A 24,580-nucleotide genomic window follows, 5' to 3' on the forward strand; every position below is an offset into this window, starting at 1 on the left:
GAGGTATCACAACCTATGGGCAATGTAAAAGTTATAATCGTCTCAAGGTGGAAAAGCCTATATGAAATAATGAGTATTAAGAATGGCGTTAAACTTTAAATGAAGGCTTTACACATAGGCAAAGAGCATTCCAGGTTGGAGCTGCAGCACTGAAACATGAAGTAAATGATGGCAGATAAAAACCTGTACGGTGCATCCAGTCTGCCCAACAAGATAAACTCATTTTACATGGTATGTGATACTTTATGTGTATACCTGAGTTTGATTTGTCCTTGCCTTTCTCAGGGTACAGACCGTAAAAGTCTGCCCAGTACTGTTCTTGTACTAAGTTCTGAAGCTAACATGGAGGCTAACATGAGTCTATCGTGGCAATCGGGATCTCTTAAGTGTGTGGGAACCAGTAGTGAAGAGGAAATAACTCATATGGGAGAAGAGAACGAAAAAGAAAAGGATGACCCGAATGAAAGATTTGTTGTGTAACAAGAATAAACATTTTGAATACTACACAAAAGAATATAGAAGCCAATGTTCTTTTATTAAGAGTGGAGTAACCTTATCATATTTGCTTTGCACCATGGATAAATTTTACTTCAGTGTTTTGTACAGCCTATAATCTCCTAAACTGATACTGATTCAAGCCTTTAAGAAGAGAATTACAATAATCTAGACAGGATATCACAGGGGAATGGATCAATAAGAGGAGGGAATGAGTGTCAAGTAGAGGACATGCTGCTTGAATCTAACGAAGTGTAAAAAAAGACTTTTTGACTATCATAGAAATATGGGTGGAGAAAGCAAGGTTACTGTCCAAGAGTACGCCAAGAACTTCTACTGAATCTACTAAAGGAATCTGGTTCCCATTATACTTGGTAGATGTGGTAAAGTAGGTGAATCATACCAAGGGAAAAGTAGAGTCACAATTTTTGTAGAGTTCTGTTTCAAGCCATTATGATGGAACCAGTCAGTGATTATATTCAGTTTATCAGAAATTCCTGAGAGAATTTGCTATGTGATTCAACAGGAAGGAGTAATTGAATGTTTTCTGCATAAATATAGAAAATGATGTCAAGAGATTGAATAAGGAGAGCACGAGGTGCTAAGGAAACACTGAAAAGAATCAGTCCAAGAAAGGACCTTTGACGCACCCTATAAGAGACTGTGAGAGAGTCAGAAGATGAATCAAACCATTATATCTGGAACATTCTATCTTGTAAATAAGAATTTGAAACAAGCTAAGACTGTACCTGTGATACCCACGTTCTCAAGAAAGATTGTATGATTTACTGAGTCAAAAGCTGCAGATAAATCTAGGGATCCATACATGCAGCACTGTTATAAAATCATAAGTAATAGTCTGCATTAGAAGAAAGGATGATGGGATTATCTAAAGCCATTTTCTCTCCCATGACCGTTAGCGTTATTTATTTTATTAAACATTTACTATACCGCTTTAACTGACAGGCAGGATAAAGCGGTGTACAGGCTACATATGAAAAGGGAAAAGAACTACAAAAAAAAATTGGAAAGGACCCAATCATCAGAGAACTAATTACAACAAACACATATTTAAGCTATATTTAAGTGACATATGTGTTGAAATAGCCAAGTCTGAATTGCAGTTTTGAAACGTTTTAAGGACAGTTCTGTATGAACAGTTGGTGGCAAGCTGTTCCAGCACACAGGGGCAGTGTCTTGTGGATTCTAATTGAGCAGCCCGTGGTCCAGGTAGGACCAGTCAATGATCATTGAGGAGTTCTTTAACAAAGCTGCATGTGCATATGTTTATCACAACTTAAAAGAGCTTAGCAAGGGACACACTCAGGCGTCCTGTGGTATGTCCCAAATATGCATATTTTTTATTTTTTTGGTTGAGGGAGCGTATCTGGGGCAGAGAGTGAGCATGTAATCAGTTAGCACATCTACTCTACATTACTGTGCGCTAACCGATTAGCGCAGGATTACCATGTAAGGCCTTACCTCCTATAACATGGATAGGCGGTAAGTGCTCACACGGTAATTGTTTTTAATGACTGCATGTTAATGGCAATATTAGCACATGTAAAGATCTACTTCTGCTTTGCTAAATCAAAAAATCATTAACACAGGAAGGTATCTTTGGACCATCAGAGGCGGTACTCTGCTGCTCATATAGTGGTGCAGTAGTAATTTCTACCTTTTCTCGTCATCGGTCCATTAAAAAATATATACTTGAAAGCCTTTCATACATTCTTGAAATTGCAAGATATATGTACTTATCTCAATCAGTGGTTTCAGGGGACTTAAAATCCAATCCAGCATTCAAATCTCATGGGGCAGTACACTGACACATGTTTCGCTTCTGCTTTTTCAAGGCATTCTTCACCCCTTAGGGGTAAAGTAATTAGTTCTGAGACTAAAAGGGGCTTGAATTTTTGATTTAGCATAGCAGCAATAGATCTGTATTATTTATTTATTTATTATTTATGGTTCATTTATACCCCATAGTTTCCCACAAATGCAGGCACAATGTGGCTTACATGAATTACAAAAGTAGAGAAGTACAACACATGAGTTTTACAGCAGAATAAGGAGAGAACACTAACAACAATTAGGGTGACTAATAAGCAGAATTACTAATGGAGGAAGTTTTTTCAAAAAGGAACGTTTTCAACATCTTCTTGAAAATGTGATGATCAGATTGAGATTTTAGGTTCAGAGCTAAAGCATTCCAAGTCTTCGGGCTGGAGTAGTGAAAAGTAGAGGCAAAAAGAAGCTTGTATTTGACACCCTGGCAAGACGGATAATGAAGTTGGAGATAGGTGCGGGCTGTGTTGATGGCATTTCTAGGTGGGAGGTCTATTAAAGGAATCATGTATTCCGGAGCTAGACCGTAAATAATTTTATGCGTTAAGGTGCAGAGCTTGAAAGCGATTCGCTGTCTAACTGGGAGCCAGTGTAGATTGAGACGTAGAGGTTGTGCGGGAACATGCGCGATTTGCCCAGGATGAGTCTTGCAGCAGTGTTCTGGGCAGTCTGGAACTTTCGCAGTAGTTGCTCCTGGCAGCCTGCGTAAATCCCGCTACAGTAGTCAAGGTGAGAGAGAACTAACCAGTGAACAAGTGTGCGGAAGAGCTCTCTGGTGAGACAAAACCTAATGCGCCACAGTCTCCAAATTGCGTAGAACATCCGCTTGGTGACCGCTCGCACTTGCAAATCCAGTTGAAGGTAAGGGTCCAGCTCAACACCAAGAAGTCTTAAGCTCTTTGAAATAGGGATAGTCTGGTCTTTAAGGACAAGCAAGAAGGCTATTGTGTACTTTAAGTATTATTACTTGCTATTTTAAAAAATAGATATTAAATTGTGGGCATTTTTTTACTACTAATATTAGCAGATGGCCATTAATACTGAAAATAGAAAATTGGCCGTTTTACTGCTGCGATACAAATGGCCGTAGCATGTTTGGACTTTAGTTTGTACTTTGTTCCCTCTCTTTTGTTATATCCGTAGCATACGGGAAACACCCGCATACGGTCACTTTCTGCTGCAGCTTTGTAAAATGAGTCCTCAATGATCTCAGAGTGTGTGTAAGAGGATAATTCTATTACAGTGTGCCTGTTATTGTGCACTAAGAGCGCACATACTTGGAGCCTATAGAAGAGAGGTAGGTGCCTATGCTTCTTTATAGAATACCAGCATGAGCACTTATAGCAGCCATAGAGCAGCTAGAAGTACTTGTACATAGATTGGCAAAGTACATTCATAGATTCTGGAATATACATCCTGTGCAGACTCCACCCATGTGAGTGTCCACCTTCAATCAATGATATGCTTTTACTTAGAGAATAGCGTCTAAGCCAGAATATGGTCATTTACACATCTATGTGAACACATCATATGTACACGGCAGAGTTCTAGTCATTTACACAGGGCCGGCTCGAGGAATAGTGGTGCCTTCTCCCTACCCCCCCCCCCCCCCCCCCCCCCATTGCATTGCTTACTGCATCCCTGCCCCCTCCCCATGGGCTCCACACCTCTCCTCCCCTCCCCCATGGGCTGTGCACCTCTCCCCCCCCCCCTAGTCTCTCTGTCCCCCTCCCTGTGGATCTGGCATTACTCCCTCATGTTCCTGCGGTCCTGTAAAGTTTATGTTGGCTGCCGGTGGCAGCAGCAGCATGACAGGTTCCCTTTGGCCAGCCCTTGAGTCTTCCCTCTGCCGTTTCCTGCCTTCTCTGATGCAATGTCCTGTGGGCAGGACACGGCAGAGGGAAGACTCAGGGCTGGCCAAAGGCACAGCATGTTGTGCTGCTGCTACTGCCAGTGACTGGCATACATTTTACAGGAATGCGGGGGAGCGAGAGAAGTGAGGGAGCAGTGCCAGACCCACCGGGGGGGGGGGGGGGTTAAGAACAGGCTAAACCTATAAAATAGGAAAATAGGTAAGGGTAGAGGCTGAGTATTTTGGTTCCTTTAATCGCTGGCGCCCTGGCCACAGCTTCAACTGGTCCAGTGGTTAAGCCAGCCCTGCATTTACATGCATATGTACTGCCTAACTTTAGGCAACTTGTTCTAGAAAAATTGCCCCCTAAAAGGCTGCTGGAAATTGTTACACTGTTGTTTTCAAAATCTTGGCAAGCGAGGTTGGCTCCATTTTTGGTCTCAGAGTTCCGTTAATGTAAGTTGAGGCTTTCAGCTTTTTCTAATGGACCTTTTAGTCTTCTAGCAGTGGTAGTACCTGAGCAGGCAGTTCTGTGATTTAATTTCCCAGTGTCAGGCTGCTGTTTTACGATAATGTCTCCTAGCATGGGCAGTACTGCTGAAGTAATCCAAGTTGTTGGGAGTCTCCTTCAATAACTGTTTGGTATCTTGTGTGTCCCTACAGCTCCCAGAAAGGTACCTTCCGTATGAATTGTCTCGACTGCCTGAACCGTACTAACAGCGTCCAGTCCTACATTGCTCTTGAGGTAAGTGCATTGCTGACCTGTCCGTTAGCAGTACTACTCTGGGATTGTGGACATTTTCTGCTGTGAGAGACAGGGGTCTTCCTTTCCTCCAAGCGGATTCCATTTACCACCACCCTCTTTCGCCTGTCAGTCAACCAGTTTCCAATCCGGTTCATCACTTTGTGTCCCAAGTTCAGCCCTCTCAGCTTATTCATGAGTCTTCTGTGAAGGACCATATCAAAGGCTTTGTTGAAATCCAAATAGATTACATCTAGCTCATGCGTGGGATATGCATAAAGGAATCCTGTGCAGCAGGAATGGATCCTCAGAAGCTTAGCTGAAATTGGGTGGCGGAGCAGGTGGGGGGAAGAGGGACTGGTGGTTGGGAGGCGGGAAATACTGCTGGGCAGACTTATACGGTCTGTGCCCTGAAAAAGACAGGTTCAAATTCAAGATATGAGTTTATTTTGGGCAGACTAGATGGACCATGCAGGTCTTTTTCTGCTGTCATCTACTATGTTACTATATCCTTTATCCAGTTCTTTGGTCACCCAGTAAAAGAAGTCAATCAGATTCGTTTGGCAGGATTTTCCTCGGTAAAGCCATATTGCCTCGAATCCTGAAACCTGATGGCTTCTAGAAAGTTAACTGTATTCTAGGTGGCTTTTTATAGATTTACCTCCTAAATGTAAGGTACCATACCTCAATGCTAAATGGAGAGGTCTTGACCAAATAGTTCTAGTGAATCTAGGATTTCCACATTCACTGTCCAGGTAACTACTATCACTTAAGTCTTTTTCACATTCAGACACAGGGCATTGATTCCCAACCGTTCAGCAATTGCCTTGATGTACTCCACAAGAGACTGCAGAACAGCATTCTCATCTGTCTTTCCTGGCAGGAATAACATTGTCACCATCGAAAATGTACTATCAAACTTTGTTCCCTCAGACTATTGCAAAAGGGAGAGCATAAAAGCTGAATAGGAGAGCAGAGAGCATATTCCTGAGGCATCGCTTTTTTTAGCTACTTCCCCCACTTCTTACCTGCTGAGTATAGTCATATAAATAGGAGGTAAACCATATTATTACTGGACAGATCCTAAGATCATTAATGGTTTACAGTGTCAAATTCAGTCTTTTGCTTGCAGAATAAACACAAACTATTGCTGTCCACTAAAATGCCCCCTTTCCCTTGCCTTTCAAGTGTCCAATAAGTGCAAACTTTTTCTCTTTTAATGTTGATGTTATCTTGTTTGTGGCAGACAGCAGAGGGGCCTGGACATGTAGCACAGTCAATCCCATAGGATTTGGGAATGGTATGTGGAGGATGGAATTATGATGCAGACTTTTTAAAGGTTATTTTTTAAACTTCTTTTTTTAGTTTCAACGGTTTTTATTGATGATTCAACATTTTGAACAGAATCAATAAAGTCAAACACTGTGTGATCGTAATAACATGTCATAGTTGTATACATACATCTTAACTGCATCATCAATATTTTACATTATTTCTCCCCCTCTACCCACCCCTTAGCATCTTCACATTGATCTTCTTACTTCATGGTACCTATTCCTTCCAAGGTCTATTACAGGACTTTACCAGTCTAAAGCATGGAGTGCATGTCTACTGGGCGCCCCATTTGCTAGGGCATTCCAAATTTATTGAGCACAGCACTTCTTGCTTTATGGGAGATATTTTGCAAATACTTAGTCCATATATTGATAAACTTCTTTCTTTTCTTTGGATTACCGTAGGCCGCCCTGGCCTCCCAGAGCATTAATTCATGCAACCTATTTCTCCAGTACCAAAAGGAGGGAGGATCCACTTGCATCCAGTGTCTAAGTATACATTTTTTCCCCACTGCATATGCCTTGCATAAGAATAACTCCATATTTTTGTTTGAAATCCCATAAGCATCACTTTTGTTCAAAAGCTCTCCAGGAGGGGAGCAATCTTTGCCCTGAAAGGTGTTCAAGGTATTTCTGTATCGCTCTCCAAAATAGTTTTATTCTATCACATCTCCAAAATGCATGCAAAAAGGTATTACTGTCTCTATGACACTTAGGACATTGGGCATCAGATATCCATCCTGCACTTGCTGCTTGTGTTTGTGTTATGTACCCCCTATGGATTACCCTATATTGACTCTCCTGCAACTCTGCCCCACCCACTTGTTTGGTATATCTTTTATCGATTTTGCAAAATGTATTCCTTTCAACTCGTATCCCAAGTCTTTGCTCCATGTCTCTTTGAGTATCTCATAGGTACGGGGGGGGGGGGGGGGGGGGGGACTGAGCAACACCAAAGCTCTATGTAAACTTGATATTGACACCTGACCATGTGCATCCCCCCTCAGGAATTCACGAAGCCTATGGCCCAACCTCGTGCCCAGAGCTGCCTAGTCCATACTGAACCAATAATGATGTAATTGTCTATATGAGTAATAATCCTTATTGGCTAGAGAAAATCTCTGCTGCAGGTCCTGACAGCCGTACAGACCACCCTCTTCATTTATTAGATGTTCAAGCAGGGTAACTCCCATTGCCGACCATCTATCAAATATCCCTTTCTCCAACCCCGGTGGAAAATCCCCATTCCCTCGCAATGGGATTTTTTAAACTTCTTTTCCTGGGTGCCTTCCAGGCCTATTTGCCTTTTTCAGATCTAAAGTGAAGGAGGAGGAGTACTTCTGACTGATGAGATGCTTTAAGATGAGTTCACTAACACTCACTGCTTATTATCTAGCATGGATTTAAATAGATTTACTTATAGCACTCTGTATTTATTCTCCTGCACTTTTGTATTCTGAGTTTATCATTTGGATGTTTAATATTGTCTCCAAAACACCTCCGTGGAAATGGAAGTCTGTTGCACAGTATATCATGATCCAATTATGATCCATTTTGAAAATTTCCTGCAGGTTTTGCAAGCTCAGCTGGAAAGTATGGGAGTGACTGACAAGAAGTCTGTACTGCAACGGTTTGAGGAGGTCTACAAGGCCATGTGGTCTTTAAATGCGCACAATCTCAGCAGGGTTTTTACAGGAAGCCGGGCCCTAGAAGGGAAAGCAAAGGTACAAAGTCTGACAGAGCTGTAAAGCATAGATTTTTATATATATTTTTTAAATAGAAAGTTCCAGCATTCTTTCTCAGCCATTCCATCTGTTGTTCTGTATGATAGTACAGGCACATGTGTAGCTCATTTGCACTCAGCAGGTGGTTGCAGAAGTACAGTTAGGAGATGACTTATAGTCTGTGATGCCACTTTCTCCAACTATCATTCATTTTATTTCCGTATTGAGAGGATAGGAAGGATCGCCATGTGAAGCCCCTCACCTCCTCTTCAGCGGGATGCTCTGGCGGCGCGGGAATGCCCGCCGTCGTAGCGGGTCCGGCGCTCCAGTCTGTGCGGCGCTGCCCCCTCTCTTCGCTGCGCGATGCACGTGCCCGGACCACCACGTTGCCCTACGTCCTGCCGGCTCTGCGCGCCTCTGGGGCTGGTCGGGACCTTCGGTCCGCCTCCTTGCTCCGCAGGGATTGGCCCTCTCTGCGGGCAGACTCCTCCTTCTCAGACCACCTACCTATGGCAGCTCTCCTCTCCAGCTGATTCCTCTTAACGTCTGAAGACCAGCACTACTTCTGGGACGCTTTCCCTCTGCCTTACTGCTTCGGCTTCTATTTGGGGTAAGCGTTTCTCTACCCTGTTTTCTTGCTTGTCTTGTTATCCTGATACTGACTCTGCCTGTACCTGGATTACTCTTGTGTCTGCTGCCTGCCTACTGACCTTGCCTGTACCTGGATTACTCTTGTGTCTGCTGCCTGCCTACTGACTTTGCCTGTACCTACATTACTCTCGTGTCTGCTGCCTGCCTACTGACCTTGCCTGTACCTGCATTACTCTCGTGTCTGCTGCCCAGTGCCATAGCGAGGGCAGCTGACACCCGGGGCGGCTCGCCACTGCACACCCTCCCCCCCAGGTGCAGCTCGGCGCACTCCCCCTCCGGAGCGCATTCTTACCAAAGAGGGCAAGCGGGAGGGCCGCTCCAACCCGAGTACACGTCGCTGGGAGCTGCGTCGGCTTCGCTGGTTCTCTGCTCTCTCTGCCCCGGAACAGGAAGTAACCTGTTCCGGGGCAGAGAGAGCAGTGAACCAGCGGAGCCGACACCCCCCAGTGGCGTGCACCCGGGGCGGACCGCCCCACCGCCCCCCCCCCTTCCTACGCCACTGCTGCTGCCTGCCTACTGATCTTGCCTGTGCCTGGATCATTGTTTTGCCTGCTGCCTGTCTGGCCATCACGCTCATCACCCCGCTTCGTGCTCCATCTCGTAAGCCCTACAGGCCGCCCGCACGTAGGGGCTCAACCTCTGGGGAACGGCGGTCAGCGCAGGTGAAACCCGGGGTTGTCCAGCCGCCAAGCAGAACCTGATCCGAGTACCGGGCTCAGCAGCGCTCCTTGGTATAAGAACTCACAGGTCTGACACTCCATAATCTCTAAGCTCCAGTACTCGGAACCTGTTTGTATTCCTTTTCCTTGGCTCAACATAGCTTATACTTGAAGTGGCTTCTGGTCATTGGTCCCACCGAGCTGCCTGCATATTTTCTTTTGGTTTCTTCTTTCCTCCCATCTATGATATTTTAGTTATGCCCTGGAAAATCTCAACACATCTGAGGAGGCTGTTTATCTAGGTTTATTGGACTAATATCATAGGGCCCCTTTTACTAAGCCGCCCAACGTGCGCCAAAATGAACTTACCGCCCAACTACCGCGTGGCTCTTGCGTTAATTTCATTTTCGGCACGCGTCCGCTACGCGCATCTGAAAAATATTTTTTATTTTCAGGCGCGCGTAGCGGATGCACGCTGGTCATTACTGCCCAGATTCTTTACCGCTCGGTCTATGGCAGGCGGTAAGGTCAGAGACCCAAAATGGATGTGTGGCAATTTTGATTTTGCCGCACGTCTATTTTCGGGGAAAAAACCAGGCCTTTTTTACAGGCACGCTGAAAAATAATTCTGCGCGTGCCCAAAACCTGCTCCTACACTACCACAGGCCACTTTTTACCACGGCTTAGTCAGTGGCGTAGCTAGATGTGGCACCAGGGGAGCGACTGCTCCCCCAAACAGAGTTCTGCCAGCGCCTATTTTTTTCTCATCGTGTTGCATTGAAAATGTGCGCCTGTGGAAGTCCGCTGTCGCGCCGCTTTTGCTCCCCCCGCGCCGTCAACCTGGCTCCGCTTCTGGGCTTAGTAAAAGGACCCGATAGTATATTACCTGAGCCACCCACTGGATTATTTTCAGATGTTTCAGCACCATTAGTAAGATCTCCTTTGTGTATGCAGTTAGGCCTCTCTTTTTTTTTTTTTTTTTTTTTTGCAGGTATCTTCTTGTGTAAGTTTCTTGCATTAATTTGAGCCTTAGATGTTAAGTTTAAAATTTGTCACATATTTAGCATGAGATTTCAAGACTATCCAGGTACTAGTTTCAAGGATGTGATCTTTAATGCTTATTCTCTTCAGCCCTAACATTGGCCCAGTTAAAGGTATTGTCTACACTGTTTTCACTTTTCAAGAGTATCTATCTAGAGCAGAGGTGGGCAATCATGGTCCTCGAGGGCCACAACCCAGTCGGGTTTTCAAAATTTCCATAATGAATATGGATGACATGCATTTGCATACAATGGATGCACATTATTCTCATGCATATTGATTGTGGAAGTCTTGAAACCCCGACTGGGTTGTGGCCCTCGAGGACCGAGGTTGCCCACCCCTGCTCTAGAAGCTTTGGAAAGAACAAAATTGACAAACAATTGAGCCTTCCGTTCTCAAATTATGATGTCTTATGTTTGGTCTCTCCTTGCCTGCTGTGTTGAGAGTAAGGTCTGTTCTCTGACAGATAATGCAGGATGGTTGCGTGTTCTGCACATGTGTGTAACATCTGTTGATTTTCTGGCAATGCAGGTAGGGAAGCTGAAAGATGGAGCCCGCTCCATGTCCAGAACCATTCAGACAAACTTTTTTGATGGAATAAGGCAAGAGGCCATCGACCTGCTTCTAATGGGAGATTTCTACAGTGAAGACTATGCAGACAAAGGACGAATGCTCCTGGACAGCACGGCGCTTCTGGGTAAATTCAGCATTTCAAGTCTCCTTTTACATTGTCGCGTCATCTGTGCAGGCTAGTTGAATTTTTGGAAGCCAGTATTCAGCAGTGACCAATCTGGCTAACTCTAAGCAGATTTTCAGCAGATCTATACAGTTAGGATGGACTGCTGCCTGTTTATCTGGATAAATTTTAACAGGACAAAATTTAAACTCTTGTAAGCATTAAATATTTTTGCAACATAAGTAATTTTGAGAATCGGCCCCTTTGATAGCTGGCCACTCTTTTAGGTGCCCCAGTGCTGCACCAAAAGCCCCCATTCTATAAAGGCATCTGAACGACTGAGAACTGATACACCGCACTATTCAAGATAAGTGCTTTTGGTGATTTATTTTGTATGCCATCATGATTTATGATGTATGGGGTTTTTTTGTTTGAAAATTCAACATTGCATTTCATAGAAGGTTTTTTCACCGATGATTGCTTTTTTCACCGATGATTGCTTTTTTCACCGTGTGCACTTTGACTAGCTGATTTTGCAGTCCGGTTTAATTGCTGTTGTTGGCCACAGTATTATGAGGTTTTTCCTTTTTGTTTAACAAATGAGTGTGCTATCATTTTGATTCACAGTACCTTTTTTGTGGTTTTCACATTTTTTCACAGTGAATCTGATCTGTGGATATTTTTTATGTTGTGTTTCCAGATATTGGCCCATGCTGAATATTTGGGCATACGTTTGAGCACCACAGCCGCATTATAGACCTGTAAATGTTTTAAAAAGATGTAACAACATACAGGGGAGAAGTTATCATTGTGGGCTACTGTTAAATTGGGTTATTTTAGCACAGCATCTCATTGCATAAAACAGGACCCTGTGCTGTGGAGGAGTGGCCTAAGGAGTGGAGGAGTGGCCTAGTGGTTAGAGCACCAGTCTTGCAATCCAGAGGTGGCCAGTTCAAATCCCACTGCTGCTCCTTGTGATCTTGGGCAAGTTACTTAACTCTCCATTGCCTCAGGTACAAACTTAGATTATGAGACCTCCTGGGACAGATAAATATCCAGTGCACCTGAATGTAACTCACCTTGAGCTACTACTGAAAAAGGTGTGAGCAAAATTTAATAAATAAATAACCTGACTTAAGGTAGCCCACATTGGTATCTTCTCTCCTCAGTTGGCAAGTGTTGTCATTTTTGGCAGCACACCATCAGTTAAAGGTTCCAAAGAAAAGGAATCATTGAACAAACTTTCAGAGATAACTCAAGAGGAAGCCACAGGTGAATATATGTTGGAGCTGCCTCTGACTCCTATTTAAAAATCTTTCTTAAAAGCCCATGCACCACCTTGCTTTCTTTTCCATGAATTTTCTTTCCAAAGAGAATACTTTTTTTGTTTAAATTTCCATATTGTATGGAATGTTCACAAAACGAAATTTGGACTTTTTTGCACATCTTACAAAACAAGCTTCGTTCTCTTCTCACTCCCTCAGTGACCCCCTGCATTCTCCATGCTGTGTCGGTGCGGCAGTTTGAATTCACCAATTGCAAGCGGACACGTGTGGCCATGGGGACCTGGAACGTTAATGGGGGCAAACAGTTTCGGAGTAATGTTCTTGGCACCAGTGAACTGACAGACTGGTTACTGGATTCTCCTCAGCTGTCTGGTGTTGCTGAATTTCAGGGTAAGGGTTTGGGTGTTGTCATATCCATTTGAATTTTGAAATTTGATATGAATGAATCGACTATGTCATTTATCTGTCAAACTGTAGTAAAAAGGGCAGTTTTGAGTTTTTTCAAAAACCTGATTTTTACTGAATATAATGCAAGTATATTATCAAGAAACAAACATAAAGGAGACTAACGGTGCATGTTAATGCATTTAACAAATAGTTCCCTGAGGAAGCTGAAGATGTAGGAGTCAATATACAAAGCTGTATTCATCACACAAAAATAATTGGATGACTTATCCACTTACCTTGAAGCCCTGTATTTCAGCAGCCTGTCTTTTTGGTAGGGCCAGTGCATATGTGGCCCTAAAGTTGACAGTTAACTTATTCATTTAAAGTTAGCACTGCTGTTTATGCAGCCCTCCCTAAAGAAATACATTTATCTTGATGGTGACTGACTCCCACAGCTGTCTGGATAACTTTTAACCCTTCTCCCAGAATGCCTCTGGCATTTTGTAAATGTAGATGGACAAATTTTGGCCAGACACACAGTGTGTCCATAATACTTAACTGTTAGCTGAGCCCAAATGTTTTTAAAAAAGGCAGTTTTACAGTTAGCACTCAATGCAGACTTATGTAAGTGCTTTTTAATACTGAAAAGGAAAGGGGCTTGATATACTGCCTTTCTGTGGTTTTTGCAACTACATACAAAGCAGTTTACATAGTATATACAGGTACTTATTTGTATCTGGGGCAATGGAAGGTTAAGTGCCTTGCCCAGAGTTACAAGGAGCTGCAGTGAGAATTGAACCCAGTTCCACAGGATCAAGGTCTGCTGTACTAACTGCTAGGTTACTCCTCCACAGCAGGGGTAGTCCTGTAGCCAGACAAACTTAGCAAATTGGCTAGCATCCAGTTCTATTACAGACTGACACTTTTTTAGCCAGTAAAGTCTCACCTCATTAGATGAAAGCCTCTCATGGAATCTGCTTCATTGTGTAACACATGCAAAGCAGCAACTCATTTTTCATGTCATACTTTCACTTCACTTTACTGCTGGACCAGTCTCCAATCAGAGATGGTAAATTCCATTAAGCTGTACTGGCCAACCTGTCTTTGTAACATTAGCAACTCACATCCTTCTTTTTTTAATATTTTAGTTACTCAAGGGCAAGTCAATACAATAACAACAAAAAACAAGATATCTATGTACATACTATAAATGCTTACCTTATATGAGCAAAGTTTAATATCCTGCCCCCTTCCCCCCCTTAATCAGTCTCCAATATCCTCACATCCTTCTTTATGATCAGGCTGTTCCTGGGCAATTCAAAAATTATAGTTAAATGAACAGCCATGAGCTTGGGAGTCACCGACGTATTCTGCTTGTCAATGAAAAAGTATTGGGGTGTATATTCAGCGTAGTTTAAGAGGGCAGAAGAGGCACCTGCTTGCTTAAACCACACTTAGGTGGCTAGTTGACAACTTTCAGTGGCATTTAACCAGGCAGTGCTACTGAATAGTGACTCTGACCTTCGTGGCACTGTTCCAGGGCACAGCCAGGAGTTAGGCAGGCACTGGTGATAATCCAGTGTGGCGCCTCCATACCTACCTGGACAAGTTGGACCTAAAAAAAAGGCAGTCCTAACTTTGCCTACTTAGAAACGTGAGTATGTCACTGAATGTAGGCCTCACCTGTGTAACTTCCGGGTACCCCCGCTTACCGAGATATTCAGTGCCAGTGTCTGGACATAGCCCAGCGTTGAATGTGTGAGTCTATTTTAGCTGGTGGCGGCTGAATACTGACTCAAGTGTTATGTTACGTTGTTTTATATTATGTTATGTTACACAAGTCTTCTATTCCGCAAATACCAGATTGGTTCAGTGCAGATTACAATATATAAAAGTGGCAACAATAGTCCAGGAATTACAGTTTTCAAGCCTAACACTATCTAGTTTTTAAGTAATACATATTTGTTGAACAACAGAGTTTTAAGAGCTTTTTGAAATTCCAAATAATTTGTAAATACACGAATCTGCAAAGGCAATGAGTTGCATACCGAAACTTCTTGATAATGAAGGGAAGAAATCTCCTCAATTTAATCTGCCTTGCTGAAGGAAAACATAACAGCATCTGATTTTGAGTTCTATAAACAAGACCTTTGTGTAAAAATGTGATCCGATCACTTAAATACAATGGAGCATTGCCATTCACAATTTAAAAAATGATAGTACAAAGTTTAAACTGCAGCACTCTGGCATCCACAGGAAGCCAGTGCAATTCTTTGAGGAGCAGGGTGGCTGAATCAAACCTGCAGGCCGAATATATCAGCTGTGCAGTCATGTTCTGGATAAGCTGTAATTGTTTAATCAGAATTTTAGAACATACAATGTAGATAACATTACAGTAATCTATCCTGGATAAAATTAATGCCTGAACTAATAGCCTAAACTTGCTAGGCCCAAACTTCTTGCGCATAACCGTCAGTTTCTTCAGCATGTAATATTTTTTTATTACACAATTTTACATGAGAGGTAAAAGTGAGGAGAATATCCACTTCCACCCCCAAAATCGTAGAACAAGATTTGAAGGTGAAAGTTCTGTCCCAATACTAATGTATTTATTTATTTATGTATTAGGATTTATTTACCATCTTTTTGAAGGAATTCACTAAAGGCAGTATACAGTAAGAATAAATCAAACATAAGGAATAGACAATTACAGCAGTAAAAATATTCAAAATTATTCAAATAACAATACAAAGTGTGGCATAGTATACTACTTACAATATCAACACAATACTTAATAGAACATTTTAATTGACAGTGTAGAGTATAAGCAAAGATGGAACATATAGATAGGTAAGAGAAATTAGAAAATAAGGTGACTAATTTAAAGAGAGGGGCACATGAGGTCAGAGAAATGGTTAAATATTATCTTAGCTAAGGTAGGAGTGGATAAACATGTCCCGCTGCAGTATGTGCAGCCCATGTCACTCCTTGTGTCACTCCTTTCTTTATTATTGTTTGGATTGGATGTTGAGTTACTGTTTTTGCTGTTGTTTCTGCTTCTATTTGTAATAAAGTGTTGGAAAATTAAAAAGAAAAATCCATTGCTGTGAAAGAAATGCAGATGCCAGAGTCATGTGTAGCAGAACTCCTATGAATTACAATTTGGGTGATGGGCTTAGCTGTGTCTTGGGATAGTTTATAACCAACCCCAGCAGCTTTAGCACCCACATGGTCATGTGCATTAATTCTTTTGCACCCTCCTCTGACATTTGCTTTTATTATTATTTTTTTTTTTTTTTGCAAATTTCTTTATTAAAGAATATAAAAACCAACAAATACAAACAATAAAAGATCAACAGCATCCAGAAAAAAATAGTTTTACATCCAAAAGTCACCATTTTTGTATACAAAAAGATAACCAACCAGAACACCCCCCCCCCTTTCCTTCAGTGAGATTTTCCAAGTCCTATATAGCTGTCAGTTCATTCATCAACAATGTCCAACAAATCTCCCTGTGGAACCATACAGATCCTATATCATGAGCCAGTGATATTCTTGACCAGCCAATCATCCAAGGGGGTAGGGGAACACAATAGTGGAGTTTTAGACTGATTGCAGTATAAATTAAAATGATCTAATAAACATATTAATGCAAAGGAAAGTTCTGTCCCAATAGTAAAATGTTGAGCAAACTCGGGTGAATCACATGGACCCATCCACAGGAACTTTGTCTTTTCTCGATTCAGTTTGAGCTGGTAGGCCATAATCCAATCTTCGATCAGTTGTACACACATGGTAATGTAATTCAGGGCCTCTTTTACTAAGGCACTAGAGTTTTTAACATGCGCTAATATTTAGGGTGCTCTAAACGTTAGAGATGCCATATATTCCTATGGGCATCTCTAACGTTCAGCATACCCTAAATATTAGTGTGTGCTAAAAACACTATGACACTTTAGCAAAAGACCCCCTCAATGTAGTAGTCCAATCCCTGGACACATGAAACAGTATCGTAATATCATCTGCATAGATGAAAAATGGTACCTTAAACTTTTCTAATACTGTGCCCAGCAGGATTGATCAATATACAATTCCTCCCACCTCCCTAACAGTTGAATTCCTTCCTAAACTGTGGAGATTGACTGACTGAGGAGAATTAGTGGAATGAGAGAATGAAGGGAAGAACCAAATAATTTCCGCAATTTAATCTGCCTTGCTGAAGGAAAACATTACAGCATCTGATTTTGAGTTCTATAAACAAGACCTTTATGTAAAAATGTGATCCAATCACTTAAATACAATGGAGCATTGCCATTCACAATTTGTATGCAATTCTGGAGCCTGCACCTACAGAAGGATATAAACTGGAAGGAGTTGGTCCAGAGGGTGGCTACAAAATTGGTAAGCGGTCTCAGTCATAAAACTTATGGGGACAGGCTTAAGAACCTCAACATGTATATGCTGGAAGGTGGGAGAGAGGGTATATGATAGAGATGTTTAAATACCTCAGTGGCATTAATGTACAGGCGGTGAGCCTTTTTCAAATGACGGAAAACTGGAATGAGGGGGCATACGATGGAGTTAAGAGGAAGTAGGTTTAGGAGGAATCTAAGAAAATACTCTTTCACGGAAAGGGTGGTGGATGCATGGAATTGCCTCCCAGTGGAGGTCGTGGAGACAAGGAATGTGTCAGAATTTAAGAAAGCTTGAGACAGGCATGTGGGATCCCTTAGGAAAGGAAGAATTAGTGGTTACTAAGGATGGACAGACTAGATGGGCAACTTGGCCCTTAACTGCCATCATGTTTCTATGTAATTCTGTTTGTAGGAAAGGTGTGTGTATGCACAGAGCTTTACACTACTTCTGCCTTCTGGGAGAGTGTTGTGTTCAGTGTCATCGAATGACATCACCCACTTGTGTGCTTAATCCGTCCTGCTGTCTATGGAAAACATCTGCTACAGATGAGCAACAATGCTGTCCCTTATTTGGTCATATCTGAATAAGAGATCTGGTCTGAAAAGTCATCCTCTTTGTTGATGCAATAAAAGGATCAGGCTGCAACTATTCTGTTCTTACTGCTTGTCACTATATATAGTTTTATTTATTTATTTATTGGGATTTATTAACCTATAGAGAGAGCTAAGCCTAAGTCGGTTTAGTACATGGAGACATTTCTAATATAAGTAGCAGGAAAATATAAAGGGGGATGGATGATAAAATAGAATTGAGAATAATGGTCACATTTTTGGGACCTCAGTATATTAGTTACATTTTATATAACATCTTCTTTAAACATGAGAGGCAGTTTACAATATCACTGTCAACAACAAACATCACCAGAATTAATAAAACTCACATTAATCTTGTATCGTTCCCCACTCTCCATAATCAGCCAATGACAATAGTAAAAACCACATAGATCCTGGAATATGCCTGTGCTTTGACACTTTTCAGTTCCTGATGCAGATTGTTGTATAATGCTGGACTTAAACATCCAAAGGCGCTTTAATCTTGAATGCGGTTCTATACTCCACTGGGAGCCAGTGTAGAAGGCCTTTAAAACTAGAGTGACTTCTGGGTCCTTAATGGACATTCTCAGATACTTCAAAGAATACTTCATGAACTGATGCATTATGCTATCAAGTATGACGCTACTGTTCTGTCAGCCCCACCTACAGATCATTTTAGTTACAGCAAATTCACAAAAAAATTAATTGTTGCAGACACATCTACATCCCTACTCACCTTGAGTCTGTTTTAGACAAAATCACTTTGATAATGACCTGATAAACTTATGGGTAAAGCAAAAACTAGTTTGGATGACCCTTGCTGCTTTTCCTACAGATGACGAGAGCTGTCCTGTGGACGTATTTGCTGTGGGATTTGAGGAGATGGTGGAACTGAATGCAGGAAACATAGTCAGTGCCAGGTAGGTGATGGAGAAGCCACATACCTTGTTTTTGTTTTGTTTTTTTAAATTTCCAACACAAGTGCATTTCTGCGTTGCTGCATGTTGCATTTCTTCAGCAGACAAATGTGGAGGCAACTCTATAATTTGGGTCCAAGATGTAGTCGCCACAATGGGGTGTGCTTAGCACCAGTTCTATAATGATACTTAGTCTTGCCTAAGTCCTTATAAAATACTAGCGCAAACCCACTTTGGTGAGCCCAAAATTAGGTGCCATTGCTTAATTGAGCAGCAAAAGAGAGGGTCAAAGTACATACAGCAATGAAAATACAAAAAAAAGCACCAAGGGCTGTTCAAGCATGGGATAGTCAAGAGTCCTTTATTGGTAGACCCGACACGGGCCTTGTTTCAGCATCAAGTGCCTGCATCAGGGGTCAATGTAATCAGTCTATTTACAATAATGAACTGAAAGCTCATATACTCAGCAAACCGAAACTGATTAGAAAAATACCTTCAACAAAGAGCAAAAGTGCCTCATCGCATACCAGCATCCTCAAGTCGGCACGGGATCAAAAGTCACTAAGAGGGCAGTTCTATAAAGTGGAACCTTATTCAATAAAGGAAAGTAAGTTCCTACTTCCTTTACAGAAAGCTAATATAACCAGGTATATAGAGTCCTATGTGTAAGTCACTTTGCCCAGACTCTGCCCATGTGTATGGCCACCTGTAAAATGTGTGCTATGAAAGATGTGACAATCCAAGATCAGTGCAGGGGAAAATTACTCGACCTCACGTAAACTGTAAACACACAACACCATTGAGGCAAGACTACCATCAAGGATAATTATTAAGTTAACGATGATGATTTATCAAATGGAAGAAAAAAGACCTCAGCTGCCTACAGACACTGTGGCCCAACCTAACAAGCCAGCAATGTGCTTTTTAAACTGAGTCTAGCTGGTTTAGTGAGCAAGGAGTACAGCCAGACATGCACAAAAGGGTTCTCCGAGCTCTTTTCCTGTCAGGGTAGCAGATAACGAAAACGGAGTGCAAAGGTATTATAATAAGCTAATTACTATACAAATGTGCATGCAAAGCAATGCACAGAAGTTTTCCAAACAATGCACAGAGGCAGCCTCTATCTTTACCGTGGAAATTTTAACAGGAGGTCTGAAGTTATTGGTCCTGACAGTTCTTCACAGCAAGTACACCACAGCCACCTCCTCTGCCACTCCTGCAAGAGGAGAAGGACCCGCTGCAGAGCTCCTGCCTGGGTAATTCCCTCCAGCAGCTGGGCTGAGGCTCCCCTTGCCAGAAGCTCTGGCAGTAATATGAATTCCCGAGGGAGGGAGAGCTGCAGGAGGAGTTCGCTGCCCTGTCCTGCCCCCCCCCCCCCCCCCCCCCCGGCAAAGGAAGCAGGGGCAGCAGAGGAGAGAGGAGAACCTCGGAGCATGAGCGAGAACCTCCAGTCTTGAGAGAAACAAGTATTCTCTGTGGAGTTTTGGGATCTGCTGCCTCCCCTCCCCAGGCAGGAGTGTGCAAGCTTCCGGCATCAGCAGACAGCAGCAGTTTTTTGAAAAATGCAGCTTGCCGACTGGCTTCCTCCGTATTGCATGCAAATAAGCTGGGTCACAAAAGCAGTGAGCAGCTCATTTGCATGCTGTTCTCTTTGGGAATCCCTCTGTATTTCCAAATTGGTGATTCTTACCAATTTTCGTTTTGTTCTATTATGGCTGAAAAATGTCCAAGTCTTAGGAATACTGAAATCTTGCCCCTGACATGCTCCCTTGAGATTTGGATGCATTGCAGACGAACTGCAAAGAAAAACGTCTGCAAAATCAGTTTCGAAAATACAGATTTGGACCTTTTGGTGAGAAAAACATCCAAATGCTGCTTTATGCAACTTTTTACACATTTTTCACTTTTGAAAATGAGCCCCATAGTAACCTATGAAACTTTGTCAGTCTAAGTGCTTTAAAAATGAGCCCCATAATGTCAATAATAAAACATTTCAAATTGACAAAACTGTGACCCTGTGCCTCTAACCTCTCACGCAGTAAACTAGATCTGTGCTTATTCATTCTAACTTTGTTTTGCCTACATACAATTTATTGCACAGGCATTTGATAACATAAACAGCATATTTGCCGGCACGTTTTTAAAGAATAGCACATATGCATGTAAATGCCCCAAATCCCCTTATGTGCAATGTTGTAGTCATTTACACACGTATTTATTTATTTATTTTATTTTGTTGCATTTGTATCCCACCTTATCCCACCTCTTTGCAGGCTCAAAGTGGCTTACAATACATCATGAGTTGTGGAAGAATGTTAGTAGATACATATTTGGCATGCAAATGTTAACACCTTATTTGTAAAATTACCCCTTAAGTACCAAAATAATGGGGATCTTTTCAAAAACTAGTCAAAATGAAACATACTTTTAATGCGCCAAGGAGACAATCAGCCAGACCCAGATCCCTTTCTTCTGGTCAGTCCTTCAGAATTAGGCTCATAACTTTGGATAGTATTTGGGCAGTAGTGGCCCATGGTTCAACTGGATCAGGCCATTTTATGAGCAAGGTGTTAAAGACTAAAGTTTAAAATGGGTGGTAGACCCAGTGTATCCCAACATTTTCAAGCTCAAAGCCCACCTATACTAGCAAAAATGTTGTGTTGGATACCAGCCCGCATAGACCAAGCAGTGCGGCTATGGAGAGGACTCAAGGCTAAAAGAAAAGCTAAGGAAACACAGAAAGCCTGCCAGAGGCTAGAAAGACTCAAAAAAGGAGGTTCAGGAATAGGTGTAGTGTTTGTGTTGCATAAAGTAGGGCCCAGCTATCTAAGCTCTGCATATTGCCTGTTAATTCCCACATGAACTCAAACATCTGGGGGCTTGCACTGTTCTAGGAAGGAGAGGCATATGGTCAGAAAAGAGTTCTTACATGCTTAAGAATAACTGAGAAATCAATAAGTATCTCAAGGCAAGACTGAAAAAATTTTGAATACAGAGTCAGAGAGCATGAGACCATTTAGAGCTAAGGTCGTATATCTATAACAGGGCGCCTCCATTTAGATGCCCCAGTGCTGCTGCGCCGATGTACCTTCATTTAGGTGTGACCATTTGCAAAAGGTCATTAGCAGACATAAATAGGCATGCCTAAGTATGCCATGCAACATGCATAACTTATAGTATTCTGTAAGGCTTTTGCTTAAGTTGGAGACATTCCTATGTCCCTCACATGCTCCACCCCTTGCAGTTGTACAATCTAGCACTTACATTTTATGGTGACTTCATGTGCCCAGTTATAGAATTTCCTTTCGCACGGACAAGGTCTGTGCATTCCACCTAGAGGATTCAACTTCGTAGGATGGTCAGTTGGAATAGAAATAGTTTTCTTGACAATGCTGATCCTCTAGAGCACCAAAGTGCCTCCATAGTTACAGTAATGTATAACAAAAAAAAAACAACTAGATTTTTGTAAGGATAAGGAAAACAAATGGTGCAACAATCTCTTCCCCCCCAAAAAATTGTACACTGACTTGTAATGTAATAGCGAATGAACTTTAAAGACATGTATATCTGAATCAAAATTCAATATGATAAATATTCTAGCTCACACAGCCCTTCATTTTTTGCATTGAATATGTGTCGCGTACCTTGAACTTCAAACATGGAGGCAGGAGGTTTCCCCTAACATATACTTCTCTCTTCAGCTCCGGTTGTACGCGTCCATATTTTTGACGCGCCTACACTTGGGTGCACCTACACTTTGGGCACGCCTACTGTGACGCCAGACGCCTTCAGTTTAAAACTAGGAGTTTCCCTCCTCTCTTTGCCTCAGTTACTTCTTCCTGGTATCTGGTGCGTTCCTGCTGTGATTACTCCGTTTTACCTGGTTTTGACTCGCTGCCTAGACCTGACCTTGCTGGATTGCTGCCTGCCCTGACTCTGTGCCTGAACCTGACCTCTGCTGATGTCTGTCATCTCCTGAGTCCTGCTCTCGTCCCATTTCCAAGTCCTGCTGGCCATCTGAACCCAGGGGCTTAACCGCTGAGGGATGGTGGTCGCCGTGGGTGAAGCGTGGGGATTTCTGACTGCTGATCTTCAGATCGGCACAAGGGCTGACTCCATTCCTGGAAATTGTGACAGCTGCAAAACTCCTCATAAAATGGGATAAAGGGCATGAGACAGTTTAACATTTTTAGTCCCTTGTCTGTGATTGATTATCTTCCAAACGTAACCTTTTGCTAATATTGCTTAATTTTGTATATATTTCTTAATTTCCTTTAACATTTAAAAAAATGTCATATATTTCACTCTTTTTGTGTTGTTAAACACATATTGTCCCTTATGTCTTTTAATAATTGTGTTTTTTTATTGCTCTTGAGTCAATTATATTGGATTGGCAATACAACTACTTTTGGTCAGTCAACCTGCAAAAGTATAGGCTCATTTACACCTTTCTTTCCAGGTGCTTTCTACAGAATTCCATAGCCCCATCAACAAGAGCTCACAGTGCTTTACCTGCCACTCTCCGATGATCACTCCACCCCAATGAGGATCCACAACCCTCCATCAGATACCGCCCCCCCCCCCAACACACAGCCCCTTCATTAACACCCCACTCTCCCACAGTATTCTCCTCCCTACCCTGGGACCCTACCAGGCATTCCCTGGTAGTCCAGTGGGTCCATGAGCGAGTGATCCCCAGTCACACCTGCCCTTTACCATGTCTCTTCAGAAAATGGCACCCCTAGCAGTATTCTTACAGTAATATAGCTAGGCATCAGTACCGCAAGAATACCACTAGGAGCACCATTTTTTGAGGAGGCACCACCAAGGGCAGGAGCAACTGGGGATCATTTCTGTCCATCAACCCACTGACCAACCAGAGAATGTCTGGTAGGCCCCTGAAGTAGGGGGAGAGTACTGTGGGAGGAGTCTTGTGTTCCCAGGAAGGAGGTTGCTGATATACGGGATCCTGATTGAGGGCAGCAGGTGAAGCACTGCAAGCCCTTGTTCAAGTGACCAGGCAGCATCGAGCCATGGCTTGGCGGCCTAATGCTCCCGGGACGGCAAAATAACACTGGTTGTGTTATGGTTTTTACATAGTATAAATGGCTTTACGTGTATTTGCGTATTTTGCATCTTATTACTAATATAACCTGCGGTGACCTAAATATCACTGTGTTAGGGCAAGACAAGCTGTGCTAGAGCCCCTTAAGTCATGTTAAGGGACAATTAACATGACTTCAGGCCCTAACACAGCTTGATAATGTTCCCCCTCAATATGATATATGTTCAAAAATGTCTCTTCCAGTTCTCTCATGAAAAGACTGATTGTGGTGCCATCGTGGTGTCCGTAGCAGTGCCCTTGATTTGTAGATAGATGTGATTATTGAAGTGGAAGTAGTTATGGGTCAGGATGAATTTGATTAATTTAGTAATGGGTTTTGGTGGTTTGGGTTAGAAATTGTCACATGCAGTTATGTCATCTGCATGACGTATGTTGCTGTTTAGCAGCGATTATCAACTAAGGTACTGTGTGTTACGAGGATCCAGGAGGTATGTCATGGCACTGGCACAAAAAGGGCAGTGACTTTGAGGAGATAGAGACAGCAGGAAGCACAGGTAGCAGGAAACATGACTACACCCATTTGCTGAGAGCCATGCTCCTTCCCTGGGTTGCAGGCAGCAAACCGCACTCACAGGCTTTCTCTGCATATTTTTGTCTGTTCCTGAATTCTGGGAAACAAGGCACTACCAGAAATTCCTTCTGCCCTGTCTCAAAACTCACAGAAATGACTGACTGCAAAATGATACTTGTGTCAACTTCTATTTTCCAAGTTTATAATACTTGATGTACCACCTGGGGGAACATTCCATCTAGGCGATTTACAATATTCAAAGCACTTTGTTACATTAGAAAAGAAATGGAACTACAAAAATGACAGGAAAGGGGAAACCAAAG

General features: G+C 42.4%; 1 protein-coding gene across 1 annotated transcript in view; it reads left to right on the forward strand.

Moving 5' to 3' along the window:
- The window catches only part of SYNJ2 (synaptojanin 2), a 234,492-nt gene that overhangs the window by 161,041 nt on the left and 48,871 nt on the right, over positions 1-24,580 (forward strand). The window contains exons 9-13 of the mRNA XM_030198406.1: positions 4,859-4,940; positions 7,843-7,995; positions 10,878-11,043; positions 12,507-12,698; positions 18,540-18,624. Of these exons, the coding sequence (XP_030054266.1) occupies positions 4,859-4,940; positions 7,843-7,995; positions 10,878-11,043; positions 12,507-12,698; positions 18,540-18,624 (678 nt within the window). The remainder of the gene's footprint in view (positions 1-4,858; positions 4,941-7,842; positions 7,996-10,877; positions 11,044-12,506; positions 12,699-18,539; positions 18,625-24,580) is intronic.

Source organism: Microcaecilia unicolor, chromosome 3, assembly GCF_901765095.1.
Source record: "Microcaecilia unicolor chromosome 3, aMicUni1.1, whole genome shotgun sequence".
NCBI classification, from domain to species: domain Eukaryota; kingdom Metazoa; phylum Chordata; class Amphibia; order Gymnophiona; family Siphonopidae; genus Microcaecilia; species Microcaecilia unicolor.